The 23,662-nt window shown below is 35.5% G+C and overlaps 1 protein-coding gene across 2 annotated transcripts in view; it reads right to left on the bottom strand.

Moving 5' to 3' along the window:
- The window catches only part of POLQ (DNA polymerase theta), a 129,928-nt gene that overhangs the window by 102,250 nt on the left and 4,016 nt on the right, over window positions 1-23,662 (bottom strand). For both annotated transcript variants that reach the window (XR_005983269.1, XM_041726868.1), the window contains exons 4-10: window positions 22,527-22,683; window positions 20,821-20,929; window positions 18,177-18,396; window positions 15,325-15,472; window positions 12,688-12,834; window positions 9,635-9,847; window positions 5,536-5,678 (exon numbers count right to left, since the gene is read on the bottom strand). Coding sequence is in view for 1 of the 2 variants with exons in the window: in XM_041726868.1 (XP_041582802.1) it covers window positions 5,536-5,678; window positions 9,635-9,847; window positions 12,688-12,834; window positions 15,325-15,472; window positions 18,177-18,396; window positions 20,821-20,929; window positions 22,527-22,683 (1,137 nt within the window). In the remaining variant the exon portion in view is untranslated. The remainder of the gene's footprint in view (window positions 1-5,535; window positions 5,679-9,634; window positions 9,848-12,687; window positions 12,835-15,324; window positions 15,473-18,176; window positions 18,397-20,820; window positions 20,930-22,526; window positions 22,684-23,662) is intronic.

Raw genomic sequence — 23,662 nt, 5'->3', positions numbered from 1 at the left:
TTTCCTTCTCTCTCTTTTTCTCCTTTTCCCAATACAACTTGTTTTTGGCCACTCTGCACTGAGCAAAATGACTAGAAGGAAAACCTCACCTCAAAAAAAAGAATCAGAACAGTCCTCTCTCCCACAGAGTTACAAAATATGGATTACAATTCAATGTCAGGAAGCCAATTCAGAAGCACTATTATACAGCTACTGGTGGCTCTAGAAAAAACCATAAAGAACTCAAGAGACTTCATGACTGCAGAATTTAGATCCAATCAGGCAGAAATTAAAAATCAATTAAATGAGATGCAATCCAAGCTAGAAGTCCTAAGGAGGAGGCTTAACGAGGTGGAAGAACGAGTGAGTGACATAGAAGACAAGTTGATGGCAAAGAGGGAAACTGAGGAAAAAAGAGACAGGCAATTAAAAGACCATGACGATAGATTAAGGGAAATAAGTGACAGCCTGAGGAAGAAAAACCTACGTTTAATTGGGGTTCCCGAGGGCGCCGAAAGGGACAGAGGGCCAGAATATGTATTTGAACAAATCCTAGCTGAAAACTTTCCGAATCTGGGAAGGGAAACAGGCATTCAGATCCAGGAAATAGAGAGATTCCCCCACTAAAATCAACAAAAACCGTTCAACACCTCGACATTTAATAGTGAAGCTTGCAAATTCCAAAGATAAGGAGAAGATCCTTAAAGCAGCAAGAGAAAAAAAAGTCCCTGACTTTTATGGGGAGGAATATTAGGGTAACAGCAGACCTCTCCACAGAGACCTGGCAGGCCAGAAAGGGCTGGCAGGATATATTCAGGGTCCTAAATGAGAAGAACTTGCAACCAAGAATACTTTATCCAGCAAGGCTCTCATTCAAAATGGAAGGAGAGATAAAGAGCTTCCAAGACAGGCAGGAACTGAAAGAATATGTAACCTCCAAACCAGCTCTGCAAGAAGTTTTAAGGGTGACTCTTAAAATTCCCCTTTAAGAAGAAGTTCAGTGGAACAATCCACAAAAACAAGGACTGAATAGATATCATGATGACACTAAACTCCTATCTGACAATAGTAACTCTGAACGTGAACGGGCTTAATGACCCCATCAAAAGGCGCAGGGTTTCAGACTGGATAAAAAAGCAGGACCCATCAATTTGCTGTCTACAAGAGACTCATTTTAGACAGAAGGACACCTACAACCTGAAAATAAAAGGTTGGAGAACCATTTACCATTCAAATGGCCCTCAAAAGAAAGCAGGGGTAGCCATCCTCATATCAGATAAATTAAAATTTACCCCGAAGACTATAGTGAGAGATGAAGAGGGACACTATCTCATACTCAAAGGATCTATCCAACAAGAGGACTTAATAATCCTCAATATATATGCCCCAAATGTGGGAGCTGCCAAATATTTAAACCAATTAATAACCAAAGTGAAGAAATACTTTGATAATAATACACTTATACTTGGTGACTTCAATCTAGCTCTTTCTACCCTTGATAGGTCTTCTAAGCACAACATCTCCAAAGAAACGAGAGCTTTAAATGATACACTGGACCAGATGGATTTCACAGATATCTACAGAAATTTACATCCAAACTCAACTGAATACACATTCTTCTCAAGTGCACATGGAACTTTCTCCAGAACAGACTACATACTGGGTCACAAATTGGGTCTGAACCGATACCAAAAGATCGGGATAGTCCCCTGTATATTCTCAGACCATAATGCCTTGAAATTAGAACTTAATCACAACAAGAAGTTTGGAAGGACCACAAACACGTGGAGATTAAGGACCATCCTGCTAAAAGATGAAAAGGTCAACCAGGAAATTAAGGAACAATTAAAAAGATTCATGGAAACTAATGAGAATGAAGATACAACCGTTCAAAATCTTTGGGATGCAGCAAAAGCAGTCCTGAGGGGGAAATACATCGCAATACAAGCATCCATTCAAAAACTGGAAAGAACTCAAATACAAAAGCTCACCTTACACATAAAGGAGCTAGAGAAAAAGCAGCAAATGGACCCCACCCCCAGCAGAAGAAGAGAGTTAATTAAAATTCGAGCAGAACTAAATGAAATCGAGACCAAAAGAACTGTGGAACAGATCAAAAGAACCAGGATTTGGTTCTTTGAAAGAACTAATAAGATAGATAAACCATTAGCCAACCTTATTAAAAAGAAGAGAGAGAAGACTCAAATTAATAAACATGAATGAGAAAGGGGAGACCACTACCAACACCAAGGAAATACAAACGATTTTAAAAACATATTATGAACAGCTCTACGCCAATAAATTAGGCAATCTAGAAGAAATGGAAGCATTCCTGGAATGCCACAAACTACCAAAACTGGAGCAGGAAGAAATAGAAAACCTGAACAGGCCAATAACCAGGGAGGAAATTGAAGCAGGCATCACAAACCTCCCAAGACACAAAAGTCCAGGGCCAGATGGCTTCCCAGAGGAATTCTATCAAACGTTTAAAGAAGAAATCACACCTATTCTACTAAAGCTGTTTGGAAAGATAGAAAGAGATGGAGTACTTCCAAATTCGTTCTATGAGGCCAGCATCACCTTAATTCCGAAACCAGACAAAGACCCCACCAAAAAGAATTACAGACCAATATCCCTGATGAACATGGATGCAAAAATTCTCAACAAGATACTAGCCAATAGGATCCAACAACACATTAAGAAAATTATTCACCATGACCAAGTAGGATTTATCCCCGGGACACAAGGCTGGTTCAACACTCGTAAAACAGTCAATGTGATTCATCATATCAGCAAGAGAAAAACCAAGAACCATATGATCCTCTCATTAGATGCAGAGAAAGCATTTGACAAAATACAGCATCCATTCCTGATCAAAACGCTTCAGAGTGCAGAGATGGAACATTCCTCAACATCTTAAAAGCCATCTACGAAAAGCCCACAGCAAATATAATTCTCAATGGGGAAGCACTGGGAGCCTTTCCCCTAAGATCAGGAACAAGACAGGGATGTCCACTCTCACCACTGCTATTCAACATAGTACTGGAAGTCCTCGCCTCAGCAATCAGACAACAAAAAGACATTAAAGGCATTCAAATTGGCAAAGAAGAAGTCAAACTCTCCCTCTTCGCCGATGACATGATACTCTACGTAGAAAACCCAAAAGCCTCCACCCCAAGATTGCTAGAACTCATACAGCAATTTGGTAGTGTGGCAGGATGCAAAATCAATGCCCAGAAATCAATAGCATTTCTATACACTAACAATGAGACTGAAGAAAGAGAAATTAAGGAGTCAATCCCATTTACAATTGCACCCAAAAGCATAAGATACCTAGGAATAAACCTAACCAAAGAGGTAAAGGATCTATACCCTAAAAACTATAGAACACTTCTGAAAGAAATTGAGGAAGACACAAAGAGATGGAAAAATATTCCATGCTCATGGATTGGCAGAATTAATATTGTGAAAATGTCAATGTTACCCAGGGCAATTTACACGTTTAATGCAATCCCTATCAAAATACCATAGACTTTCTTCAGAGAGTTAGAACAAACTATTTTAAGATTTGTGTGGAATCAGAAAAGATCCCGAATAGCCAGGGGAATTTTAAAAAAGAAAACCATAGCTGGGGGCATCACAATGCCAGATTTCAGGTTGTACTACAAAGCTGTGGTCATCAAGACAGTGTGGTACTGGCACAAAAACAGACACATAGATCAATGGAACAGAATAGAGAATCCAGAAGTGGACCCTGAACTGTATGATCAACTAATACTCGATAAAGGAGGAAAGACTATCCATTGGCAGAAAGATAGTCTCTTCAATAAATGGTGTTGGGAAAATTGGACATCCACATGCAGAAGAATGAAACTGGACCACTCTCTTTCACCATACACAAAGATAAACTCAAAATGGATGAGAGATCTAAATGTGAGACAAGATTCCATCAAAATCCTAGAGGAGAACACAGGCAACACCCTTTTTGAACTCAGCCACAGTAACTTCTTGCAAGATACATCCACAAAGGCAAAAGAAACAAAAGCAAAAATGAACTATTGGGACTTCATCAAGATAAGAAGCTTTTGCACAGCAAAGGATACAGTCAACAAAACTAAAAGACAACCTACAAAATGGGAGAAGACATTTGCAAATGACGTATCAGATAAAGGGCTAGTTTCCAAAATCTATAAAGAACTTATTAAACTCAACACCAAAGAAACAAACAATCCAATCATGAAATGGGCAAAAGACATGAACAGAAATCTCACAGAGGAAGACATGGACATGGCCAACATGCACATGAGAAAATGCTCTGCATCACTTGCCATCAGGGAAATACAAATCAAAACCACAATGAGATACCACCTCACACCAGTGAGAATGGGGAAAATTAACAAGGCAGGAAGCAACAAATGTTGGAGAGGATGTGGAGAAAAGGGAACCCTCTTACACTGTTGGTGGGAATGTGAACTGGTGCAGCCACTTTGGAACACTGTGTGGAGGAGGTTCCTCAAAGAGTTAAAAATAGACCTGCCCTACGACCCAGCAGTTGCACTGTTGGGGATTTACCCCAAAGATACAGATGCAATGAAACGCCGGGACACCTGCACCCCGATGTTTCTATCAGCAATGGCCACAATAGCCAAACTGTGGAAGGAGCCTCGGTGTCCATCGAAATATGAATGGATAAAGAAGATGTGGTTTATGTATACAATGGAATATTACTCAGCCATTAGAAACGACAAATACCCACCATCTGCTTCAACGTGGATGGAACTGGAGGGTATTATGCTGAGTGCAGTAAGTCAATCGGAGAAGGACAAACAGTGTATGTTCTCATTCATTTGGGGAATATAAATAATAGTGAAAGGGAATATAAAGGGAGAAGAAATGTGTGGGAAATATCAGGAAGGGAGACAAAACATAAAGACTCCTAACTCTGGGAAACGAACTAGGGGTGGTGGAAGGGGAGGAGGGCGGAGGGTGGGGGGGAATGGGTGACGGGCACTGAGGGGGACACTTGACAGGATGAGCACTGGGTGTTTTTCTGTATGTTGGTAAATTGAACACCAATAAAAATTAAATTATTAAAATAAATAAATAAATAGTAAAATAGAATCATCTGGCATTTGGCGGGTTTTTTTTTTAAGATTTTATTTATTTATTTGAGAGAGTGAGAGAGAGCACAAACAGGGAGCAGCAGGCAGAGGAAGAGGGAGAAGCAGGCTCCCAACTGAGCAGGGAGCCCGAAATGGTGCTGGATCCCAGGACCCTGGGATCATGACCTGAGCCAAAGGTAGATGCTTAACCGACTAAGCTAACTGGGCACCCCTGGCATTTAGGTTTTATTCCACTGTTTTGAAATATCCCGATATAGCACTAGCTGTATTAAACTCCAGGAAATAACTATAAAAAATAGAATAGATTCAAACTCAGGAAGACTATAAACAATCACATAAACACAAAGCTAAGATTTTTCTTCACATACTTAAGTTCTACCATCATATTACAGACACAGGAGAGCAAACAGTAATTTAGTGACCTCTTTCTTACCTCCAGAATAGCTCTTATCATGCTCGCAGTTACTTCTTCTCCTTTTTGTCTTTGCAAACAGCTACGCACAGGTTTTAGAGATCCCTGAAGTAGAGCTATGCCTTTTGATTTCTCAGCGTTCTTACAAACTAAGATACTCTCACCTATAATCAAAAAACCATACATTGGCAAAATCCCAACAGATTTCCTTAAGATATCTGCCAACAAGAATTTCAATTGTCTCATTTAAAAAGAAGATAATAGATGATAGCAGTTATTTTGGTCATAGAATTATTGCTGATGCTTTCATTTTCTGAACTTGGGATTGAAGGGGATCAGAATATGCCACACCAAAATATGCCACTTTCACATAGGATTATTTTGATCTGAAGACATTCAGGAAGCAATAAACATAAAAAGAGCTCTTTGGGGCAGCCCGGGTGGCTCAGCGGTTCAGCGCCACCTTCAGCCCAAGCCCAGGGCCTGATCCTGGATCCCCGGGATCAAGTCCCACGTCGGGCTCCCTGCATGAAGCCTGCTTCTCCCTTTGCCTGTGTCTCTGCCTCTTTCTCTATGTGTGTGTCTCTCATGAATAAATAAATAAAATCTTAAAAAAAAAAAAAACAGAAAGAGCTCTTTGTCCTCACCCTGCGTGCCTAGAAGCAAGACTAAATTTCTCTTTGTGAAGATGTCTCTTTATCACTTACCACTGTACACAGAAAGTGAGCACCAAGATGGGTTTACATAAACCTTACTAAATAATCTTTAACCTCCATTAGATTCTGGTCTATTTACCTTCGCACAATTTACCACCCCTAGAAGCCCAAATCCCTTTTCCTTTGATTTGTCACGTCTCAATTCTGTCTCCTTTTATTAAAAGGGTGTAATATCCCTAACATCTAACTGCTTCTTTGGGTCTTCACTATTCTTCTATAAAGGCCTCTGTGTATGCAAAAAATGAAAATATTAATAGCTAATAAAATATGTAGGCCTTGGGCAGCTCGGTTGGCTCAGCAGTTTAGTGCCGCCTTCGGCCCAGAGTGTGACCCTCGAGACCAGGGATCAAGTCCCACATTAGGATCCCTGTGTGGAGCCTGCTTCTCCCTCTGTCTGTGTCTCTTCCTCTCTCTCTTATGAATAAATAAAATCTTTAAAAAAAGAAATATGTAGGCCTTCTGTCCTATTAATCTGTTGTCAGTTTAATTTGTAGGTACTAGCCATAGAACCTAAGCAGGCACAGAAAGTTTTTTTCCTTCCATACACTATTCTTACTTAAAATAATAATAATAATAATAATAATAATAATAATAATAGAGGTATTAATAATAATATAGGTATTTTGAAAGCTATAAAGGAAAATACAAATTACTATTAGCTGTACATGATAATATGAATTAAAAAATACTACAGAAACCTAGAAATTACATTATAACAGTTACTAATCTAAACACTTCAGGTTATTGTCACAATCAAATGAATAAAAATATGTGATAGCACTTATACATTATAAACATATACAAATATACAATTTATACAAATATAAAGTACTATTACAGCCACCACAATTAGAGAAAACCATATTTTTTCACAAGTGAATCTAATAGTAGGGGAAAGGAAGTAAGATGTTCCAGGGGCAAAAGGAAGGCCACTTGCATTAAATAAACTTTTAGTTTATTTAATAAAACCTCTACATGTTAGTTGGACATATGGAGCATACTAACCATTCTGGGCAGAGAGAAAATGCTGCTTTCCTAATACTGACTGCCAAATTGAGGACCAAGATAGGATAAAGATAAGGGAGTATGATTTTGATGACTATTGATTATTTATCCCAGATATTACAAAAAGATAAGTGTCATCAAACAAAACAACAACAAAAAACAGGTGAATAAAATTTATCACCTGGCTCTTGGATGCACTGTAAATTATCCCAGCATAAGACAAAAAGTCATCTACAAAATGTATCAACTAGCAAAGTAAACACCAGTTTGGGCTGTTCAAACCACATTCAGGTTTTGATTTTTCAACAAAATGGACAACCCTTTTTCAGGATGAGCAAGGTTTATGAAAATGCCCAAATTAATGCCAATAAATATATAGTCCAGGTTCCTGCTGCCACACGTCTCAGGTAACTGAATCCATACCACAATAGAGAAGTCAATTAGAATCAAATCAATTATTACTATTTAACTTGCAAATCACTATTTTTGCACAAAGCACCAATCTCTTATACTGGAGGGTTCCAGGAATTCAATAGAAATATTAAAGTATCACCTAAATAAAACACCATTAACTGTCTAGAAAATATTAAGATCTTTTAAAAAATGCAGAAAGTTTACAAAGATGCTACACAATTCAAAAAGCATATTTTTTTAATTGTACGCATATCTTTGTAATTGATATGAAACACTATATTCACACATTCCCTGTTGTTGGAAGTTCTGAGCAAGCCATATGCCCTCCCAAAATGGAGCATTACCCAAAGTCAAAATCTCAAGTTTCTAAGACCACAAAGAACAAAGTTATTGTGGTATATTTTAGTTTTGTTTAAATGTTACCTGATTTGAGGCTCAATAATTTGGCCAGGGCACCAACCTTCCAATTATTCTTCCCCATGAGAAAGAGAATGCAATGAGGCAAATAAAATGTCCCTATCTTCTACCTTAGAGACCCTCTGACCCTAAAAGAAAGGCAGCTGTGTGAAATGAACTTATACGTCACTCTCCGAAGTTGCAAGTCTACTAGGAGATCAGAGTTGGGGGAAGGCCAGAGGGAAGTCAGAGGAAAGCAAGTAGGAATAGGGATTGTTTTAGTCTCTTTCCCCAACCTTCCTTAAACGCATGTAACATGCATATTTTATAGGTAAAGTAAGAAAGGCAGGATAAACTTCTTTGATGCCAATAATAGGGGAAATCCAAGGAGTTGGGAGTTTTTTTTAATCATTAGAATTTTTAGGGCTTAAAAGAGAGGCAAACCAATGACTCTTCAGGGATTACAGATAGATGATTCATTCATCTGTTACTGGGGATGAGACAGCCAGCCATTCTTTCATTTTTCCTTTAATAAAACTTCTACATGTTAGTTGGACATATGGCCTTCCTTGCAATTGGAGAATGCAATTGTGTGATAAGTTCGGGCTGATTGTATGTGAGGAGAAATATTTTGTGCAACTCCTGGGAAGTGCCCTTAAAGGGTAGGATGTGCCCTTTACTCCCTCATCTCCCCTTCCTAATGGCTGAAATGAAGTTATGATGACAGAGACAAGTTATTCTAAAAGTCACTTCCTCTGATACTATCCAGCTTTTTGTGCCCAGAACATCCCATTTATTTTCCCATTAAGATCTTTCCTTTTCTCCTAGTACCCTAATTTCTCTTCAGCAGCCACAGAATTATTTAGCATATAGTATAATATTGGAATCAATAAACTACATCCCAGAGAAGACAAAATGACAGAGAATTTTCCTCCCTAAGTTCTTTGATGTTAAAAGACTTGTAACAATTTTGTCACACCCAGAATAATGTACCAGGTTAAAAATAGTATTTGCTGCTATCTTGATATTTAATTCAAACAAACCTCTTCCTCATTGCTTAAGATAAAACTGTCTGGTTTGTGGTAAGATTATCATTACTTGTTGACGCAAGAAACTAAAAAGGTATTTTCAGAACCAGCACCAATATATAGAGAAAATGATGGTATGTAAAGTTCCTATTCTCAAACTGTGAGAGTACTTCCCAACTCTTAGCCTAAGACTCCCTATTTGAAATCTTAGACCAGGCACCTAAGCAGAACTAAAAATCCATGAAAATTACTCCCTTCGTTAGCACTAAATAGATTATGCTAAAAATTAAAAATCATCTTCTAACTAATGTGTAAGTCATTTTGACTAGCATAATACTGAGTCATTTTACTGTATATAAAAGAAAATCTTAATTCTACATTAGTAGAAAATCAATGGTTGATAATGTATGAAAATTTTAACTTACATGCATTACAAATACTAAGTAAATCAAAAAGAAATGCAGCCTGATAAGAAATGAATTGTGAGGTACTAGTCAAATTTCAAATAGATGCACACTGTCCTTCAGCAATGCTATTACAATTAAATTCAAACTCACTTACCTACTGTGTCTACCCCTTTTCTGCCAGCACGACCAACCATCTGCTTATAAGTAAGAATATCTAGAAGTTGACCACCGAAAATAGGAGTCCGAATAATTACACGACGTGCTGGTAGGTTCACCCCTGATGAAAGAGTAGAAGTTGCTGCCAAAACCCGAATCTGACCTTGACGGAAGGCTCCTTCAATGATATCCCTCTCCTCAAAAGTAAGACCTAACAAAAGGAAGATACAGTAACATACATTTACTAATGAATATGTGAATTAATGAATATAACAAAAATACTGTACTTGATCACTGTCAATCTACTATAAGCCTATCTATTATAAGCCTCTAAAGATTTGTTCAAGCTATTGTTGGGACTATAAACAAAGAAGTCACCATGGTCTATCTTTATAAGAGTATAATCTGCCAATCTCTTATCTCATCTTCTAGACTAGGGGGTGGCAAACGTTTTCTTAAATATTTTAGGCTTTGCTGGACAGATAGACTCTACTGCAACTATCAACCCTACCACTATCACATGAAAGCAGCCACAGGCATGATTGTGTTCCAGTACAACTTTATTCACAAAAATAGATGGTGTGCTGGATTTGACCGACAGATTGTAGTTTGCTGACTCCTGCTTTAGACGATTAAGTCACTGAGGGTAGAGACATACCTTATGCATCACACTGTCATCAGGGCCTATCCAACAGAGTGGTCAGGCAGTTTTGACACAAATAAATGCTGAAGAATAATTACATGAGTAAATGAAGAACAGCATATAGAATATATACTTTTCTGGCTTATTTTTAATTTTATTTAAAAAATCAAAAGATCAAAAGGACTGAGGCTCTAGTTTGTAATTTAAGTGACAGGTCATCTTATTAGTATGGATCATAAGTTATACACCATAAATTCTTCTGTATGCTTGTATGTGTATACATACATATACATATATTTTAAAATGTATTCATGTATACATAATAAAAATTTTAAATAAATTGAAAAGGTCAAATTCCTAACTTTAGAAACTATATTTTTCTTTTCAAATTTTTATTTAAATCCTAGTTAGTTAACATATATGTTATATATATTATATATAATATATATTAATATATATAACATATAACATATAATATATATTATATATATTATATATATATTATATATATAATATATATAATAAACCATATATATATGTTATATATATAATATATATGGTTTATTATATATGTGTGTGTATATATATATATATAATAAACCATATAATATTGGTTTCAGGGGCAGAATTTAGTGATTTATCACCCTATATATATATTATCACCCAATATATATATATTATATATATAACATATATATATTATATATATATTATATATTATATATTATATAATTATATTATATAACCATATATATATTATATATATAATAAACCATATATGTTATATAATATATTATATGTTATAATATATATTATATAAACCATATATATGGTTTATTATATATATAATATATATGTATATATATATGTTTCAGGGGCAGAATTTAGTGATTTATCACCCACATACAACATGCAGTGGTCACCCTTACAAGCGCCTTCCTTAATGCCTATCACTCATCCAGCCCATCCCCACCCACCTCCATCCATCAACCTCCCTCCATCAACACTCAGTTTGTTCTCCATGTTTAATTAAGTCTCTTATGGTTTGCTTCCCTCTCTCTTTTTTTTCCTTTCCCTATGTTCATTTGTTTTCCTTCTTAAATTCCACATATCAGTGAAATCATATAGTATTTGTCTTTCTCTCTTATTTCGCGTAGCATAATACACTCTAGCTCCAACTACATCATGGCAAGTGGTGAGATTTCACTATTTTTGATGGCTAAGTAATATTCCATTGTATATATACCATATCTTCTTGATCTTTTCATCAGTTGATTGACATCTGCATCTCTATCAACAATGCAAGAAGGTTCCCCTTTCTATGCATCCTCACCAACATCTGTTGTTTCCTGTGTTGTTAATTTTAGCCATTCTGATAGGTGTGACATGGTATCTCACTGTGGTTTTCATTTGCATTTCCCTGATGTTGAGTGATGTTGAGCATCTTTTCAGGTGTCTGCTGGCCATCATCTGTATGCCTTCTCTGGAAAAATATCTATTCATGTCTTCTGTCCATTTCTTCACTATATTTGTTTTATTAGGTATTAAGTCCTTTAGATTTTGGATACCAACCTCTTATCAGATATGTAATTTGCAAATACCTTCTACCATTCCAAGTTGCCTTTTAGTTTTATTGATTGTTTCCTTCACTGTGCAGAAGCTTTTTATTTTGATGAAGTCCCAAAATTCACTTTTGCTTTTGTTTCCCTTGCCTCCAGAGACATGTCTGGTAAGAAGTTGCTATGGCCGAGATCAAAGAGGTTACTACCAATGTTCTTCCCTAGGATTTTGATGGCATTCTGTCTCACGTTTAGGTCTTTCATCCGTTTTGAGTTTATTTTTGTGTATGGTGCAAGAAAGTGATCCAGTAGAAACTATATATTCTTAATCATATCCCCAGCACATGGACAGACCACTCCCCAAAAGAAGTTATCTAATTCAGTAACTACATAATCCTTGTAATTATGACAAGCAAGTGATTTTTAAGCACTTCCAGCCTTCTCAAAATACAATTTGACAACTTCTAAAATTAATTTTTTATACATTTGATATATCTGTAAGTATATTTCAATACCCTGTAAGATAAAAAGAAAGTAGCATAGAATTAGGGTAGCAAGTACCTGTCTAACCTAAATTTTAAGGAAACAAAGTATAGAAAGGTAGCAATTTTAGAGTTCACCTCCCCAGTTGTACAAAAAAAAGGCTTCATCTAGTATACATATACTATACAGTTAAGTAAACCAAATGTGTTTTACTCTTATTTAATCTTAATCACACACTTCTTAAAATGAAATTGAAGAGCATGAAGGGTGGTTGAGAAGATATTAAATGCACACAAATATAAAAATGAAGAAATTATGAAGATGTCTGGAGGGGGCTTCTTAATAACAGATTATAACTATGGATACCTGCATGATGAAATGCTACTCCCCATGGTATAGTTTTTTGTAATACAGAGTCCAGTCCCGAAGGTGAACGTTTTAACTGATCCATCACTTCTAGAAGACCCTTTTGTTCCAATACCACTGGAGGAAGTTCAGATGATCTTACCAATCCTGTCACCAAAAAAATAACAGCACTATTTACCTCTGCCTGGACTTCTTTAAGTGCTATCTGCCTTAGTCATAATAGAGCTAAATATTAAGGCAATAATTCTAAAACTACTATATATAATAATTAGCAGGACATCTTTTAAAAATATTTATGCCTGACTCTCATTCCTAGACATTATGGTGCAATAGGATGCAACCTGGACATAAGGAATTTTAAAATCTCCCCAGATGATTCTAACGTGCACCAAAGTTTAGGAAGACTCTGTTATGGTGAGACCAAACCCACAAGAGGGGATCAAAGGATATAGCTGAGGAAGGAGATTACAAATACCACTACTCAGAGCCTAAAAATCAAAATCCTTACTCAAAGTGTGTCCCACTAAGCAGCAGTGTCACAACCACCTAGGAGCCTATTTCTTTATGACAGTTTTTCTAGCCCCCCTGCCACCCATGTGGTAATTAATTGCCCATTCATTACCTTCTGTTTTTGCCTCTCTGTGTAAACTGCCCCTCTAGTAAGAATTCAACTTTTTTAGATGCAAGAATTATGTTTTCTTTAAGGAATTTCCCAAACTCAGATTTTTGAACTAGTAAACTTCTCATAAGATATATTTTTAAGAGATCTTATATATTTTTAAAAATACTTTAGGTAAACTTTTTAAAAAATTTTAAGGACCCACAGAGTTACCAATGTTTTATTATGCTAAGGACAATTTAAAATTTTTTAAAACTACCATTTATCATTTATTTCAAAAGAAAAGTCATTTTAAAAAAAAGTCATTTTAACATAAATTTGTAGGAATAATTTCAGAATTTATACTTCAGCTTTACAAAAAATGCACTGTCTTATCTCTATTTTTCTGGTGAAAATTTCATCATAGCCCAGGATCCAGTCCAAGAACTAGGATTTGGGAACCCTTGCTATAAATCAGAATAACAGAATCTCTAACAAAGAAGATAAAAATAATGATTCTGCTTATTAAAGGAATTTAACATATTATAGAACAATGTAAGGAATATAAATGGCACAGTATAGAAAACATCAATTAGGAGGGAAATAAAAAAGGTATTATAATGTTGGACTAGAACCTATTAAATATAAACTTCAAGCAAAGTTTATTTATTGGAGCTAAGCTTGGGGTATCTATCACTTGTCCTCAGGATTCCAGTAGCATAATGAAGTCATAAAATATTATTCCTTTTACCAGAACTGGTTGGTTTCTGTCTTCCCAACATTTTTCTGGGACCCAAGGGACTGTAGACTAGCAAAAGTTGTGAGGGAACAGTGCTCATCCTAGAATCGGTAAAATATATACTAACAGTTACAGCCATACACTAAATCACTACTCAGCCATAAAAAACAAATTGATAAATGTAACAACCTGGGTGAATCTTAAAAATACCAGTCTGAAAGAAGCTAAACATACAACACGTGTACATACTATATGATTTCATTTATATGAAACTCTTAGAAAAGGCACAACTAATCTAGAGTAACAGAAAACAGGTCAGTTGACTTGGGGCTCAGAATATAGAGGAGATCGATAGCTAAAGAGCAAAGATCACATTTTAGAGTGATAGAAATGTTTTATATGTTCATTACAGTGGGGGTTAAACAAGTGTACACATTTGTTAAAATTCATTAAATTACACACTTCAAATGGGTACATTTTACTATACATAAATTAAACCTCAATAAATGTGTTTATATACATACACATGTATATGTGTGTGATTCTTTATTTTTTTTTAAGATTTTATTTATTTATTCATGAGAGACACAGAGAGTGAGAGAGAGGCAGAGACACAGGCAGAGACAGAAGCAAGCTCCATGCAGGGAGCCCGATGTGGGACTCGATCCCGCGTCTCCAGGATCACACCCTGGGCCGAAGGTAGTGCTAAACCGCTGAGCCACCCGGGCTGCCCTATGTGTGTGATTCTTTTTCAGAGTTTGGAAATACAAAGAGAGATATGTCTGATTTCTTCAGGAAAATGTATATGTGAAGCTTTATATACAATTTAGGGGCTTCAAAGATTAATCTCTCAAAAGCCCATCGATCCTAGATGAAGAATCTTAGTATGTACCTGTATAAATGCAGCATTTTAGAAATCTTTTTTTGTCTTTTAAAGATTTCACTTATTTATTCATGAGAGACAGAGAAAGAGAGAGGCAGAGACATAGGCAGAGGGAGAAGCAAGCTCTGATCCCCGGTTCTGGGGATCACACCCTGAGACAAAGACAGACTCAACTGCTGAGCCACCCAGGTGTCCCAGTATTTTAAAAATCTTAAGGTTAGCCTGAGTGTATGTATACACTGTCTATAATGAGAATAAGAAGAGAATTAGTCCCAAAACCTCAGTTTTGTAAAGGAGTGTCCAGTGGGCAGGTGGCACAATGATCAAAAAGAGCCATGCTTTATTTATGTAATCATTAACATCACTTTCAAGCAAATGTACTGAGTATAGAAGCTTTCATTTCCATCAGTAACTTACCCGTGGCTTGATGGTGTAGATTATAAAATTCACAGGCAATGATATCTGCCAACTTCTCACACCATTTCTTTGATGGACAGAAAATTAATACTGAATGGTTATCACAAATGGTCTCATAACATAAACTAACAACATGGTCCTCATCTCCCTAAAAAAGAAGGAGAAACAGTCACTCTACTGATTCTTTTTTTTTTTTTTTTTAAGATTTTATTTATTTGACAGAGAGAGAGAGCACAAGTAGGTGAAGTGGAAGGCAGAGGGAAGGGGAGAAGCAGGCTCCCTGCTGAGCAAGGAGCCCTATGCGATGTGGTGCTCAACCCCAGGACCCTGAGATAATGACCTGAGCCGAAGGCAGATGCTCAACTGACTGTGCCACCCAGGTGCCCCCCTAACTGGCCCTTTCAAAACATTTTCATATCAGTTTAAAGTCACTCCTTTTGCTTCATGGGGAAGGTTTTTTTCTACCAAAAGGCATAATAAAAATCAGTTACAAAGTCAATAACAAAGAAAAAACAAGAAGAGAAAAAAAGAAATAAACTTCCTTAAAATGCAAGGTGAAAAGGAAATATTTTCTATTCTCAACTAGTATTTATTGACTTCCATCCTTCAGCCAATGGGGATACAATGGTAAGCAAAAGAAAGTCAAGGTCCTATCTTTAAGGGGGTTAAGGTCTCACTAGAGAAACACACTAAAGTACAAAACAAATCAATGTAAAATACAATTATTAGAGGTACTATAAAAGAATTTTATGATGTGTCAAAGCCTCATACATAACATCAATTTGACAGGAAAAAACAAAGAAAGGTTTCTCTGGAAAAATTAATCAGCTGAGATGTGAAGGAGAGGAGGCATTATTTCTTTTTTTTTTTTAATTTTTAAAATTTTTTAATATTTTTTTTATTGGAGTTTGATTTACCAACATATAGCATAACACCCAGGGCTCATTCCGTCAAGTGTCCCCCTCGGTGCTTGTCACCCAGTCACCCAACCCCCTGCCCACTTCCCTTTCCACCACCCCTTGTTCATTTCCCAGAGTTAGGGGTCTCAGGAGGCATTATTTCACTGAAAGGTAACTGGCAGACAGAGGAAAAACCTCAGGCAGAACAAAGCATATGTAAATGCCCAGTGGTAGTCCAGTGAGCTCTCAAAACTGGAAGAGGTGTTTAACTGGATTAATTAATTCATCCATCCATTCATTCAATAAACAAACATTTACTATGTATCAGATATTATTCCAGATACTGGGGATAAAGAATAAAAGTAGAAAAAGAGCTCAGCCCTCAGAATGTTACTATGCCAGTAGGAAGGGGTAGATAATAACAAAAACAAGTAAAACACAAAGAAATCTTTAAAAATAATAAAAAGAAAAAGAAAATGGAAAATAGAGACCAGGAATGTGAGGACACTATAATTTAGATAAGGTGGCCAGGAAGATCTCAGAAAAGGACTTTGAGTAAAGGTCCACAGGTGAAAGAGTAAACCATACTGATGCCTGGGGGGAAAGCATTCCAGAAAGAAAGAACCTGAAGTGGAAGATTCTTGGCATATTATGAAATAGCAAAGAAGCTGTGAAGGGAATGAGAAGGAAAGTAGTAGGTGAGGTCAGAGCACTAAGGGGGTGGGGACAGATCATGTAGGGTCTTATAGGCTACCAAAAAGAGGCTGGCTTTCATTCAAAATGCAACAAGGAACCATTTCAAGTGTGGGAACATAATGGTTATGTTGTCTGATGTTCATGTTAAATAGATCACTAGCTCCTGATTTAAGCAAAGACTGAAAGGGAGAAGGTGGGAAGCAGAGAACTCAATTAAGAGACTATTTCAATACTCCAGGTAAGAACCGTAAGTGATACAAACAGGGTGGAGGCATAGACATAGCAATAGAAAAAGATTAACAGAAGAGTAAATCAATATGTTTCCATATATATATATATATATATATATATATATATATATATATATATATATCTACTGAGGTAACCAAGGCACAGTATGGTGATATTTGGGGTACAGAGCAAAGCAATGGAATAAGATTCCATGCCAGACATACAGAGGCTAAAAATGCCTATCTATGAGAGAACTGAAACACATGAATTTATTCCTGTTCCCAGCTCCAGCTGTTACCATATTCAGAGGCGTAGCTCTACACAAAAGAGATGCCCCACTCCACAGATGAGTCAGTTTTTTAACATCAGGATTGAAGAATGAAACTTAAAAAATACTGTGAACTGAAATTTTTTAAGTGTATTTATGGGTGTGTGAGGGAATTTATCATTCATCAAGCACTTCCTAGATACCAGACAATTTTTTAAAACCATTCTTCATTCTTACAATAAGTATCACATCCCATTGTACAGATGAAGATAATATATTCAGACAGGTTTTGTGATTTAACTAACATTGGCCATATCAAGTATCCCTATTATATATCAGAGGTAGGTCTGACTCCAAAAATGTTCTTCTCCTTTACTATATAGTATACCTACTACTTAACAAAGGTTAATTTTCCACATCAGTGTTTAGTGTAAACTAAGCCATAAGGAATCTTTTTCCAGTTAAAAAGAAAAATCTACAAAATTAGGTATTTTTTACTATTTATGTTATCTTTCAGTATACTTATTAGAAATGATAATCATTTAAATTGAAGGCACAACTACATTTCCTCTCGCACCATCACCACCAATTATTTAAGATGAAACCATTACCTAAATATTAACAATCCTAATGGATAGGTAAGGCATATTCAACTACTTTCCACCCCTAGTTTATGTAACTCAAAAAAATATTAACTTGCTAGAAAATGCAATCAAATACAAAGTACTGGAAGTAGTGATGTAAAAATACCGACTTACCTTTACTTGCAGATTGGGCTGAAATTCCCTCACAAGTTTCATTGAAGAGTCATATATAGAATTTCCAATTTTTACTGACTCTAACAGTGGTACGGGACGAAAGTTGGTGTGGTAGAGTTCAGCATTCAACCAGGAAGCCACAATCTCCAAATTGGGAAGAGTAGCACTCATGCCAACAATCTGCACGGCATTAGATAGAGGACTGGCTAAATCTGCCTGGCTGTGAAAAACAAATGAAAATGATGTTCAAAGATATTTAGTATTAATTACAAATAGTGAGCTACCAAGATTCTTGGTCATGCCCTTGGGAATATACACTCATACATTTTTAAGGTATATACTTAGAAGTAAGAATACCGGGTTATAGATCATCTTCAATTTTACTGACGTCAAGCTGTTTTCCAAAGAGATTGTACCAAAGTATCTCCATAATCCATAATGTGTTTTGTTGTTCCATATCTTGTTACCACTTAGTATTGCTAATCTTTTTAACGTCAGCCATTTTGGAGGGTGTATAGTACTATCTCTTTGAAGAAGTAGTTTACATTGCCTTGACTACTAATGGGATTAAGCATCATTTCATGTTTATGGACCATTTGGATACCATCTTATAAATGCCTGTTGAAGGTGCTTGCCAATTGATACTATGGGTTTTTTCTTCCTGATTTGTAGAATTATTTGAATGTTCCAGATAATAACTTTCCTCTTTCATTAATTTTTGCTCTTGTCTTTATTACTTCTTTCTTTCTACTTTCCGTGGCATTATTTTACTACTCTATGTTCTTGAGATGAATAATACATTGTCAGTCTCTCTTCTTCAGTAATATATGCATTTTATACTATTAATTCCCTTTCAAACCATACCTGCATTTCACAAGTTTTGTTACGAGATATACTTTCAATTCAAACTATCTTCCAATTTCTACTGCAATTACTTTTTTGACCCCAAAATGTAAAAATGTATTTCCCAATTCCCAGTGGACATTTTCTAGTTATGCTTCTCCTATATTTATTTCTAGTTTAATTCCATTTTTCGGAGAATATATTTTAAGTGACTTAAATCCTTTAAAATATATTGCTTTATGGCCCAGTGTGTAATGAAGTTTTACTATGTTCAATGAAAAGAACATATATTCTGCTTCTATTTGATAATGCTTCTACGTACATTCATTAAGTCAAATTTGCTAGTTGCATCAATCATATTTTCTATATTGCTACTGATTTGGTATATAAACAATTATCTCCATGCTTTCTCATATACTGAAAAAGATATGTTAAATCTCCCTAAAGCAAAACATAAGAGCTTCCAGATTGAAAGAATCCATTGAGCACTCAGCATAATGAAGGAAAATAGAACACCAAGACACATCAGTGTGAAATTTCACAACACTGAGAAAGAAAAGGAGCCCCTAAAAACTCCGAGGGAATTAAAAAATTTTATATGGGCAAAGGATAAGCAAAGTGCTGGATTTCTCAATAGTAACAAGAGAATGAAGTAATGTCTTAAAAACTCTAAAGAAGAAAGATATAACATCTTGACTTCTATATCTGAACAATATGAAATAATTATAAGACATTTCAGGCATGCAAACTTTCAAAAATTATGCATAATAGACTATATACTAAAATAAAGTGGAACTTCCTGGAAGATTTCACCACCAAAATGAGGAAGTAAATCAAGAAAAAAGCATACTATTCAAAAAAGGGGGACTCTGACTCAGGCAAAAAGCAACAGAAATGAATGATAATGATAAAGATCCTAAAATAAGTGCTGTGCAGCACATGCATGCAGTTCATGCACCTATCCCAATTAGAAAAACTCAGAAGGTTTTTAGAGAAATTTCAAGATCAATTTGGTAAAACAGCAAATGTGTTAGAACATACTGGATGGAGATTTGCATAAGTGGGATCAATCAGTGAAAAGGACATAGAAAATCAAGCCATCAAACAAAAGACATTTATTAATTTCAGAGAAAACAAAAAGCTATTTAGAAAGTAAAAGTAATCATAATATACTACATGGCTCAGCTGGCAAAGGCATTTTATAGTTATAACAGTATAACACTAAATATTGATCTGAACAAAGTCATGACATAACAGTATTTGAAGAAGGGATGATGGTGAGAGGACAAAGAGAGATTATGGAGTCAGGTGGGGGAAGATTGGGTTGGATGAGTAAAGAATTTTAAAAAGAGCTAGACCTTCATCTTTCATAATAAGTAATCAAGTATGTGTAAAAGTAAAAACTCAATGGCTATATTCAGAGATAACACTGTAAATAAATTTTTTAAAAGCTGTAGGAGTTTAAAGTAGTTGCCTCTGGGAAGAGGGTGATGAAGAACTGCTATTTTTCAAAATTATCCTTGACTGCTTCAATAGAATGATGTATAATTGACAAAAACTCAATTTTTAAAATTTTATCATAAAAGTAGTGATCAGAAATTTTAAAATGTTTACAAAATCATCTAAAATCACTCTCAGCCTTAAGTGCTTCTTTCAGAACAAAAATGAACTGCTGTACATGCGCATTTGTTCTAAGTAAGTATTACTCTTCTTCTTTAATTCATATTTACTATGCACTTTTGCTAAGGTTTTAACACAGGTTAGAATCTCAGGGACTCAGGAACTTTTTTCAGGTACTCACCAAGATGCTGACTTGTGAGTAATATAGCAAATCTTAGTGAGCAAAAGTTCCAGCAGGTACCCTCGGTGAGAGTCTCCCAGCATATGCAATTCATCCACAACCACCATTCCTAAAGAGATTGTCCAGATACTAGGTTTTACAAAATTTCACAATTTCAAGAAAATTTTTTTTAAAACTCAGTATCTTATATAGTAAGTAGCTACCATTACTACAATATATTGCAAGTGGTAGAAATTTCTAACCATAAAACAAGAATCAGATTTCACATAACAGACAATCCTTTTTCAAGACATTTCAGGCACCATACGTGGTCCTACTATAAGGTAGTCTGGATCTAAAAATCCATGATTAGCTAACTTAGAGGAAACTGCCTCTCATTAATATCTGAGTAATGGCAACCTTGTAGAAATATAGTACAATGAGATATCAAACACATCTATGATAGTTATTCAGTGTATTGACTTTTCTATGGGGGAAAAAGCCAGGGTAACCACACTGATCTTTTGCTTAGAAAAACAAAATCAAATCAACAAGAAATGATTTTAAGAGATGTTTTTGTTTGATGATGATAGGCTAGTGAGTCACCCTACGACAAAACAGGAGTACGTTTTGTATACCAGATTCCCCTTTCCACTACTTGGAGACTCAAACTAGTCTGTGCACTTGGAACAGTGCCCAAGAATTACTGAAAATTTAATGCCAACCAATGTCTTCTTTAAACACAGTCATAAGATCATGGTTTTTACAGCCACTGGTATCCCCCCGACAAATCGTCCCCACCTAAATCAAGGTCTTTCAGACCTATATCCTAATGGCACATGATGCTCCTTTTCCTCATCAGTAAGCTCAAAATCATATGGCATGATAAGTTATTTCAGAGTTTATTCACACAGTCATTCAAAAAAATTCTGTGCAGGTACTGTGCTAGGTATATTGAATATCACCCTTAATAAGATTTTATTGCAATCCTCAAGATATTGAAATCCAACAGGGTCACAGGTAGTAAGAAAATTCTGATTTGAACTGATGAATGTGATTTCTCTAAGCTTTACAGAGCAAAGCCATGTCTTACTAATCTTTGGCTTCATACCCAACTTTACCATTTAAGCCCACCAGATTCCAATAAGTAGCTAACTGATATTCTTGCTGCTTCTGTTGTTGCTACAACCATTCTCTTCCTGTTGCTACCTCTACATAGACTTTCCTAAGTAGTAAAAATAAATAAATTAAGCATTAAGATAGAAAATCTTCCTATAGTCTCAAACTCAAATGTCAGCTTCTATAGCTCCATACCATTTCCCTGATAAATGGTAACCTCCTAGGAAAGGCCAAATCTAGATACTAGCACCAGAATATGATAACGAACACACAAACACACTAACTGTATATAGCAGAACCAGCCCCAGCATTCTTCCCTCTATTCTTGGTAGTTTAGACAGAAAAGAAGCAATGAGAGATGACTTGAGGGCTCAAGGATATCCTCTGTGTTTTGTAAAGTGCAAACATACAGGGAAATAGTAACAGGAAGCAGGACATAAAACTTTTTTTTAAAATACAGAGTTTCTAACATTACAGATGCCAATTCTCAACGCATAAGTAGATGACAGACACTAAGGGAAAAAAATGGGACATATAGAAATCATAACAGCTCCACTCCATCAAAAAATAGCAACAAAAAATATCTGTTTGCTTCCTACTTTTCTTACCCAATAGATCCATCTTATTTTCCTCAATGAGGCGATTGATCAGACCATTGGCTCTCTCAATTGTGCAGACAGCAATATCCAAAGAAGAGAAATGCCCTGTTGGAGAGGTACTGCCCATATAACCATCCACATTTATTCCTATTTCCTGAAACAGACTCTGAATTGAGTAAAAAGGAAAAATATTTGAAATTCATAAATTGTAGATTGGTTCTATCCCAGAACACAGACATAAGTTTCTAAAGATATTTATTAGATTATTGTTGGTTGTTCCTGGCAACCCTAAAAGGTAACCCTAAAAGAACCCCCTGGTTCTTTTTAGAATCATATACTAAAAGTATGAAGTTTAGAACTGACAAAACTCAGGACAGAGATTTTCTGTTAAGACAGAGTCAAATACAAGTATGCCATTTTAACAATAGCACTAATAAAGCAGTTTCAAGAGTTATAGAAATTAAAATTGGAAAAAACTACCATAAACACTAAATTTTTAATCTAATAAACATGCAGGAAACTAGTTCCTTTTTCAAACACAAAAATAACACTTTAAGAAACAAATTTATATTTCATGGAAAAAAATTCTCATTATCCCACAATTTTTTTTATACAGTGGAAGTTTTCATAAGTCAAATGCAGTGGGACCTTGATTTTAATTTTTTTCTTTCTTTTTTTTTCTTTTTTTTAGTTTAACTTGTAACTAACATACCTTCTCAATAAAAAGGATCCTTTCATCATTACTTTGGTCTAAGTTGAGAGGATGTTACCATGTAGGACCAGCTTTGTTGGCTATTTGGCCTCTGAAATAACTGTTAAAAAGATTTATAGAACCATAGAACTTTAGAGCTGTTCATTCAATAAAATGTTTCTGAGTGTTATTGAGTTAACCCAAAGTATTAGGGTTAAAATCCTCATTTTTACCAATGAAAATACTGAGGTCCAGGAGATTATGTGCATGATCTGAAGACATAGTTAATGGCAAAACTGGGACTAGAACCCAGATTTTTTTGGACTATCAGTATAATTGTTTTGCCATTCCAACACACTTTTTCACTGCAGAAATCACAATGGTAATGTATTCTATTTAATGAAACACTGTATTTGTAAAAATGCTTTAAAAACCAGCGAGTATCACACAAATG

Source organism: Vulpes lagopus, chromosome 1 (genome assembly GCF_018345385.1).
Source record: "Vulpes lagopus strain Blue_001 chromosome 1, ASM1834538v1, whole genome shotgun sequence".
In the NCBI taxonomy this organism is placed as follows: Eukaryota; Metazoa; Chordata; class Mammalia; order Carnivora; family Canidae; genus Vulpes; species Vulpes lagopus.
Note: the sequence above shows the minus strand (reverse complement) of the source record. Positions and strands in the feature narration are given on the sequence as shown.